At 26.0% G+C, this 10,111-nt stretch overlaps 1 protein-coding gene across 1 annotated transcript in view; it reads left to right on the top strand.

The window, feature by feature from the left end:
- The first annotated feature begins 9,227 nt into the window (after nt 1-9,227).
- Nucleotides 9,228-10,111, top strand: part of LOC100797772 (uncharacterized) — a 3,597-nt gene continuing 2,713 nt past the window's right edge. Inside the window, exon 1 of the mRNA XM_003552810.4 lies at nt 9,228-9,718. Within this exon, the coding sequence (XP_003552858.2) occupies nt 9,572-9,718 (147 nt within the window). The 5' untranslated portion in view covers nt 9,228-9,571. The remainder of the gene's footprint in view (nt 9,719-10,111) is intronic.

Raw genomic sequence — 10,111 nt, 5'->3', positions numbered from 1 at the left:
ATTAATGCTTCTAGCTACCGTGGCAAATGAGCCATGTGGTTCATTTCAACGCCATAAACACTTCGTTAAAACATGAAGCTCAAATCTGATACATTAACAAATTTTTAGGTAGTAAAAACAAGGTATTTATAAGTATAATTAATTAAAAATGACTCGCGCGTGAGTATCTTATATAATTAATGACTCTATTAACCGTTGTCTTAAGGATAATGTTTATACTTCCTTCATGTAGGGTTAACCCAATAGAAAGTGAGACTTAAAATAAAAATTAAGAGGAATTTTTTTTACTTCAAAGAAAAAAGTGCCAAGTAGGGTCTTTTAACCAATGTGTGACTTTTATTTTAAAAAATTAATAATAAATAATTTTTTTGTTGGTAGGTCTAAAACTCAAATTTTAATTATTTTACTCTTAAGTTGATCTACCTTCATGAAAAAGTACTTTAATTTTAGTATTATCTTAATGAATTTTAAATTTGTATTTATTTATGTTCATAAATATTGTAATGCAAAAATTATTCATACTTCATTAGACGAACCTCCACAATGCATAGAGCTAATAGCTTTTTTCTTTTCTTTTCAATATTGGTTGTGGGCCTGATTTGACCTTTTCCATTTTAGAGGATGAAAAAGATATTGCTTTTCCATGTTGAGTGTGTATCTATACTATTTTTCTTATAATATCTGACCAAACCTTTTCATAAGAATCTTCATACGGTATACCATGTTGAACAATGCCAATTTGTGTTTAGGGTATAATAAAAATATACCAGAAACATTATGATGCATATATATGATTCCCATGTCACCCAAGCCAACATTTAATAGACAAAGAGAAATTCTTAACTGCATCCAACCAGAGAAATGGTATCTCTGGCCCAAATATCACAAAGATTCTTTGAAAGATTTGATAGAACATAACTTAACCATGGGTTGGGGGGTGTTACACAAAAGTAGAGAATACACTTTATAAAGAACAAATCAACCATTGATAACAATTTGGGTTAAAGATATTTTTAGTTTATGTAGTTAAAATAATATTATATATTTAGTTATAGTATATTAAAATTAAATCACTTTTATTTGGTCTCATATCTTTTGAGTCATTATGATGGTAAGAAATAATAGTACTTATAAGCTTCATCAATAATTAATTTTTGTCAAAAAATTTAACTGAATTTTTTTTAATGTGAATCATTTCTCTCAATCATATATATTCAGTTTAATTTTACTTTGATTAAAGAAATATTGGTATTTCACCTCTTTATTTTTTTTGGATTACCATTTTATTAGTATAAAATATTCACTAACTTTATAGATGGTTAATCATTAGTGAACTTTGAATTAAAAGTCTTACTTAAAAATCATAGTCAAGTTTTATTATGATAATGATAATATTAATAGTGATTGTCATAGTGATAGTCCGTAATTATAACTGAAATAACTAAAATTTATTTATAACTATCAATTTATTATATTTTTTCTTTAGATTACATGTATTTTTTATTGGAGATAATTTTATTTAAGATGAATATAATTATTTTAAGCATTAAAATTTTTCCTTCAAATATTTTATCCAGTTACATACTCATGTCAATTGATCTCACGCTGGATGGTTTTGTGTTGTTTATTTGATAAGAAAAATTATAAATAATAGTAAAATAAAAATATTATAAAATATTTTATAAACCTTCTTAATACTATCTAAAGAAAAAATTAAACGAAAAACAAATATAGTTAATATGTCAGAATTATTAGAACCATTCAATACTCATTATAGAAAGAAAAAAATTAAGTTAATTTAAAATAATTCATAGTAAAATACTCACAATATACCGAATTAGAAAAAGGATAAAATAAAATTGAGAAGCGAACAGGTCAACTGCGGGTCGTATATAAAAAGCCAAGGAGACAATGCAACCACCTTAAGACCTTATCCATCTTTTTTTTCTCGTTGTGCGTGTCATCATTACGACTTATCAAATACTATGTACTGTATACGCTCAGAACGCCGATTTGTCTCTTTCGAAATTAGGATTCAGAAAATTCAACCAAATAAAAATTTAGATAGAGAAATTTTTTGCAATGAAAAAGTAAAAATATGGGTTCAAAGATGTAGTAGTGGTTGAAATCCGTTTCCAATAGTTTTGTACTATAATAGCATAATTACTAATCATTTAATATAATATTAATAACGATTTTATAAAAAGTAATTCAATAAGAAAAAAGTAAAATGAGGGGTGAAAAATCGTGGTATAGTATTTAAAATTTCTTTCCATTGATTTTAAATGGTACTTTGGTTGAAATGATAAATATGAAATTCCATTATTAATCATCAATCATGAAATATTAATATTTGAAACCAATTTTCAAATGACATTTAATTTTAAGAAAATATCATTTCAACCAAAGTATCATTTCTTTGTACATCTTAAAAAAATATCTTTATAACTTTCATGTAATTAAAATAGAAGGAAACCCACTTCTTACTTATAAGAATAATTAAAGCAGTTATTTATTCTTGTGATTCTCGCCTCTCCTCTTGGCATACGAATAAATGAAGGGTGAACGTGCATGTACATTTCGGACACTGGGTGCAAACATGATCTGTTCAAACAGTAAGATGCAGTAGTTGCTTTGATTTCCAACCTTTCGTGGACCATATGGTTTCCGGAGGAATTATTGGCATATCAATAACTGAAAAGATTGGTATTATTATCAGTTGTTACTGTGTTAGACAAGGCACGCTGTATTTCCTGTTCCGATAACAGACCAACTAAGCTTCGTGAATGACAACTAAGAGAATCAGACACCACGTTTCTATTCAAAATCTTCAAACATAAAGCAGGTGAGTTACACTTCTTATATATCTTTTTATTGAGCCTTTTTTAAGCCAATATGGAAGTAACCACTAACCACTTTTAAGTGTGAGTCTCCACACTGCTGCGTTCTTTCTATATCGTCATTCACCAACATCATTAAACCAATTCTTACTATTAAAAAGAATTTTCCACACAAGGATTCATAATACTCTTGCTCTCCCATCTAATTCATTCCACTTGTTAGGAAATACTCGTAATAAAAAAGACTCACTTGAGAGCATATCATATTGAAGAAACTTATGTTAGAAATTTTATAATTTCTAATTAATTAATATGGCTACATATTATATTATAATATTTATATTAGTTATTTACATTTAGATGAATTTAATATAAAGTGATCTAATTCAATGAGCTCATTAGACTGCTAAAGAAAAATTGATATGAGCTTAATGAGTAGAAATCAGTTTGTCCCATTAGGGAATAATGAGAACCCTAATAGGTTAAAACCTAAGGTATGATTATGGTCCCCAAAACACCAAATCAAGAAATAGTTTCTCATTTCTCCATCTGAGGAGAAAACGAAGATTCCATAAGAAAAAATGTGATTTGGTTGAGGAAGGTCATTAAACCAATTATTCGTAATCGCTGTAAGATTTCGCTGCGTGTTGATCAAGTTCTATGGATTTAGATATTTCTTAAAATTTCTTGATAATCTAACTTAATATGTTTTGATGTTCATTTGATATTTTATAAGATTTATAAAAATTCTCAACAACTTACTCCAGAAAGAAAAATTATTCATATGTGATTGAAAAAGTTCCACTGAATGTGCAAGTTAAGTAAAATATAAATGAATGAACCACAATTCTAATACTTTAAGGTTATAGGTTAGATGTGGTATTAAATTTATTAATGTGCAGTTAGTTCGTAGGGCACCGATAGAGAGTTTTATCTCTCAGAGTGCATTTATTTTACAAAATAAAATTGGATTCTTGAGAATGTATATATGGGAATATAACATGAAAATGTAATATTCTGATATTTGTTACTCTCTCAATTTTAGATATTACCTTTAAGGTTTTGTACACATATTAAAATTGTAATTAATTTATTGAATTAATTTAAAGAAAATATTAGACAATTTTTTAATATATAATTTATCTCTTTAATTAATGATCTATTTATTTTTCTTATATATTACTTTTACTATGTATTTATTAAAAGTATACTTGGAATAAAATATTTAATATAACATTAATTTTGTAAAACAACAATTTAATTAGTGTTTTCAAGTATTATTGATTTTGTAATATAACATTAATGATTCATTTGATAATTTTTCTTTAAAACGTCATATATTTTAGAACAAAGAAAGTATAAGTGTTTAATTAGAGTTTTCAAGTATTATTGATTTTTAGGAATTTCATAATTTTCTTTTTTACCATGTTTTCTATATTATATCTATTTCCATGAGAAGTTAGTGAAAAAATGATGTTCTCGTGGGAATGTGAGAATTTATTATATAATCTATATAAAACTTCTTTTTTTAATTTTTAATTTTATTTATATTATTTTAAATTTTGAAATATTATCAAGAATATTAAAATGTAACCAAAAAGAAAAATATCCAAAAATGATATTCTCATCTTATATTCCTAAAAATGTAAAAAAAAAAATCATGAAATAAGCACTCCCTTATACATAGGATGTCTAAAATCATTGTTCTTTAGAAAATAAAAATTATCGTTAGACACTCCAAATACTATTTAACACGTGGATAAAAGATATTAATATATCATCTCACTGGTACAAAATTATATGATAAAATTATATTCGATTTTTATTTCCACTTTTAAATATAGGTGCATTTGTTTGCATATATTCTGGAGAGCACACTTACATATTTTAATTTGTTTAAAATCTAATTATTAGAACAAAATTAAATATAAGAGGGACCGAGAAAAGGAGGAAAAAAAATGCTAAAACTCTAGTTTTTGAAGCACCTTCTAGAAGAGTTATATTCTCATCTAAAAAATATGAAAGCATAAAGATAGAAAACAAAACTATTAGAAAATGAAATGCGAAGAATGACAAAAACGAGTTATTAGATCGATGAAGAAGAATAAGAAAATGTAAATAGATATTATTCTTATCCAGAAAACATGAAAGCATAAAGAAAGAAGACGGACGGTGATACCAACCGAACGTAGATGAAGAATGATAAAAGAGTAGATGAAGAAGAATAAGAAAAGAAGAAGAAAAAAAAAAGGTGATGAAAGATTAAAATGTATGTGAAAAAAGGTTTAAAGTATTTTTATTCTAACATACTACTTACATTTATCATTTTTCTCCATATCTCGCTCGCAGCTTTTTTACTGGTTTGGGACAACTTTTTTTTGGAAATTATCAAATGGGGTGTATTTTAAAAAATTACTTAATCAAGATAAGTAGTGAATGACAAATACACTTCGTGAGTAAAATCAAAGATAAATTTATGACTTCAAGTTTTGTTTTTTTGTTTTTAATAGAAGTTGTAAGTCTGGTTACGATTTATTATTTTTTTATTTGATCATGTGAGAAATCGTAAAACATACATTCACTTCATGATTTTTTAAATAAGAATTAATTTTTTTTATAATTGTAAAGAACTCCTGATTTTATCCACGTTTGTGTTTTCTACTTTCTTATTTTTTTTTCATTGATTTTGACGTAAGTTTTATTTTAGATTTTTTTGTTTAATATTTGTCAAATTTATGAATTCTGTCTATAAAATAAGTATTATGAAAATAAAAAATTATTTAATTTTATTAATAAATTGATTTTAGTATTAAGCGTAAGAAATTATTTACTAATAAAATAGCATTATACATTAATATTTTAGAAATAAATAATAATACATCACTTTATAAAATAAATTAAAAATATCATCTTAAAGAAAATTTTTATAAAAATATTAAAAAAAACAAACAAGTCTACAATAAAAAATAGTAAGAAAAATAGTAAAAAAAAAACAAATCATAACAATGTTCACCACTTTGATTAGGAAAATATATATATAAACAAAAACAAATTCACAAGTCATAAATCTATCTAAGACTTCGTTAAAAAAATACTCACAATGAGGGAAAGTTGTAACAATGTTCATGGCTCCTATTTGAACAAAAGAAAAAAAGCAAAAATTTTAGAAATCGTAAAATAATGTCTGACTTCAAGCACAAAGTCATGTTTCTCATCCATGACTTACCATTGATCGGGTAATTTCTTAAAATCCACCCCATTTGATAATTTCTGGAAAAAAAATGCCCCCACATAGTAAAATCCGCTCGCCCTACCGTACTATGTTACTTATCTTGCATGTATACAATTAAAAAAAATTGTAAGAATGATGTTAAAAAAATATTTTTCTGTCAAAGTGTTTCTTTAAATTGGAAACTTTTTATCACGATGAAATTGGTTTGAATTACGTACCAACTCTTATGGATTAAATCTCCATTTTAAAAATCTGATATATTTTTTTTTATAAGACTCAAAGTCTCAAATTTTAAGGAATTTAAGTCTAGTAACTCATATATAAGTAATTACTTTTACACATATTAAAAAATTAGTTAAAATCATTTAATTTTATTAATTTCAAGTAAAAATAAGATTATTTTAAAAAAAATTCATTGGAACTTGATATCAAATAAAATAGACTCCTTAAAAATAATATTTCAGTTAAATAAAAGATGTTTTAAAAATAATATCATTAAATAAAGATGAAATTAGTTAGATTTATTTATATTTGAATAAAAAAATTTGGATTTATATATAAGTCCAAAAGAAATACCACTTAAACCAACAACATATTGATATTTATAAAACTTTTAATTTAATTATTGAATTTCAAAAGAATTTTGAGTCAATTTGAAACAGTTTAGAAACTTTACATTTTAATTCTAAAGAGGGATTGGGATCCATCTATTGGTTTGTTTTCATAAAAGCCATTTAACATCCTTCTTGAAAAGAACCTGTCCTTTAAAATAAGGGGTTTCTGTTTGATTATCCTTTTCCTTCAGGCGCCTTAAAACCAAAGAATGGGGGCTTGAAAACTAAGGTAACGCTTCGTTCGTTCGAGTGTTTTGTGATTTTATTTCTAAAGAAAATATAAAATAAGAATGAAAATATATTTATTTAAAATTTAGAAAATATTTTTTCTGAAAATATTTTTAAAAGCAAGTCCAAAATTAAAAACAATAAATCAGTGTTTAAAATCTTTTCTGAAAAAGTAAAAACATGATTATTCATTAGATTATTTTCTTTTCGATACATGTTTTTTAAATTTGGAAATTTTGAAAATAAAAAATATTTTCAGAAAAAAAATATACGCTCACAAGACAAAAATTATAAGCACACTGTTGAATTAGAAAACCATGATGAATTTTCTAAATCGATTGTATAAACGAATTGATATAGAAAATATTTTTCTAGATCAGTTCTTAATACGATCAATCTCAAAAATCTTGTCATGAATTTCAAATTTAAAAGTGGTATCAACATTCTACATCACGGGTAATCTATCAAGAAAGTGTTGATTATTAAAGCTTGATTAAGAATCTCAAATTAATTAAAAAGACATCAATTTTAAAACTTCATTAAAAAGACATCAAGCAAGCATTTATGTTACATATTTGAATTCGAATTCATATTAACAATATGTTTGACTATAACTGCTTCAAATTTAGTACAGCACAATTAGTTAAATCAAGGCTTAATTTTGGTCTATTATGTTTTAGTTATTTCGATTTGGTATATTAAGTTTTAAAATTTTAATTTTAATTTTTCATGTTTTTAAAATTTATCGTTTTAGTTCTTTTTTCAATTTTTCGGTAGAAATGTTAGTATTATGTTAACTTTTAAAAATTAAAAAAAATACAAATATGATACATTTCGAAAATATAAAAAACTAAAATGAAATTTTTAAAACTTAATGTATCAAAGCAAAACAACTATGAAATATAATGGATCAAAACTGACATTAAGTCTTGTCAAATAATTAAATTTATATAATGATGACTAAAAAACACTATTATCTTTATTTTATTTTAAGAAAATAAATAATTAAAAAAATTATCATCTTCTCCAACTCCCTCCAGATTTGAAAAGGTAAAAAATTAAACGACTTCAATACATAATTTTGTTGGAACCACAAAAAATTCTTATACTCTTCACTAAAAAACCAAAACACTTTATATAATTATGTTATTGGAAACAAAAACAAGAGAGATCAAAGTAAGAGTTGTCTTCAATCAAAGACAAAAACATAACCCTAACTAATCCACAGTTTATGAGCAATGTGAATGAAGATGTCAAAATGTGACTCTTTTGTGAGGTTTGTGAGCAAAACCTACAATGACATGCACAACTGTTTTCAATTGAACCGAGCGAAGATAAGCAGTGCAAAGAGGATCTGAATGATACATTTCATTGGAAGATGATTATGACTGGCTCTACTAGTCAAACCTCATTCATAACTTGATATTGTCAATCTTCTTCTAAGCCTTGGTCAACGCGTTACTACTGACAGCAGTGATGATGAGACAGTTGTCATTAGATAATGCGGCAATTCTGGTCACATGGGGAGGTTGATAATAATAATAATAACAACAATAACAACAACAATAATATGACAACACCTATTTTTTCGCTAGTAATAATAATAATAATATTAGAGTGAAGATTATTGTTGTTTGTGATTTTTAATTTTTTAAATAAAAAATACTATAATTTTTAGGTGTTATTATATTAACTTGACTATTTTAAATTTAAAACATGAATAGAAATTAACATTTCTAACAATTTTTTTTTAAAAAGGATCAAAACCATATATTTCAAAATCATAAAAGATCAAAATAAAACTTTTAAAACATATTGTATAAAAGAAAAATAAGTGTGAAACATAAAGAATTAATTGTAACATTAAAATATTTTAAAATTAAAAAGTTAACAAAATACTAATAATTCTAACAAAAAAATTAAAAAAGAATTAAAATAATACATTTTAAAAACATAAAAAATCAAAATAAAATTTTTAACCACTATAAAATAAAACATAATATAGCAAAAGTTATATTAACCTTAAATCAATGAATCAGGATGTTTAAGGACTCAATTATCGCACTACATTTTCAAAATCTTTACTCAAATCCCTGCTTTAATACATTTGAGTAGGTAAAAATAGAGTGTAGAAAGTCAAAGATGAAGGAGCAAGACACATGGCAGCAGGGGTTTGGATTTGGGCCTCAAGTCCACGTGGGGCCCAAATGGGTGCCCATGTGTCAAAGAGAGGGAAAGGGATGGAAATTGAATGAGGGGCACATGGGCGCAGCATATTTTTGGGCTTATAAATAGCACTCTATACGTATCATGTTCTACACATCATCTGCTACCATCACGTGCTCTCCTCTCCTCTTCTAGCCCTCTTCTACTCCACCCAGCTCTCTGCACCCTTTTTCCCACCCTTCCTTATCTCTTTAATTTTGTTGCCTTCTTCCCAGCCTGCAAATCTTATCCAATCTTTTGGTCGTTATAGGATATATATATATATACTTATCAAACTATAGTAGTTTTGTTCGTTGGTTGACAAAGAAAGCTAGCTTTTTTATTATACCTCTCCAAAAAACATAAAAGCTAATCAAGCTTTCCCTGGCTAGCTAAATTACTAGTCGTAAGTCACACTCATTCACTCTCACACACACACCACCCAAGAAGACATGGAGAACAACAAAAAGAAAGTGGGAGGAGGTTCTTCCTCATCATCATTCACCAACTTTGATCATCTTTTTGGTCCCAAGGACCCCTCCACCACTTCATCTTCATCCACCAGCATCTTTGGCTCCATTTTCCCACCTCCTTCCACTGTATGCATGTCTCCCTCCCACTTTCTTCTTCTTCTTTTTTTTTTTTTATGTACATGCATGGGTTAATTAATTTTGCTCAATCTTAATAATTACTTACACAACATCCTTACATGTTTTTGTTTTTATTTTTATTTAATTTGAGATTGGCAATATGGCATAGTTATTGTTTCTGACTTGACCAACAGGTTTTTTCGGGAATATGATAGCTTTAGTTAGTTGGTGTAATAACAAAATAATTACTAACTCCAATGGTTTAAGGTCCTTGATTCATTTGAGTCAGTATGTAGCATTAGCACCTTTTTACATGCATGATAGTTATTGAAAACATTATGGTCAAACTCTTCTATCTAGATAACTAACTATAACTACATGTCTTAAAAAAATCATTTATAG

This window comes from Glycine max, chromosome 18 (assembly GCF_000004515.6).
Source record: "Glycine max cultivar Williams 82 chromosome 18, Glycine_max_v4.0, whole genome shotgun sequence".
Classification (NCBI taxonomy): Eukaryota; Viridiplantae; Streptophyta; class Magnoliopsida; order Fabales; family Fabaceae; genus Glycine; species Glycine max.
Note: the sequence above shows the minus strand (reverse complement) of the source record. Positions and strands in the feature narration are given on the sequence as shown.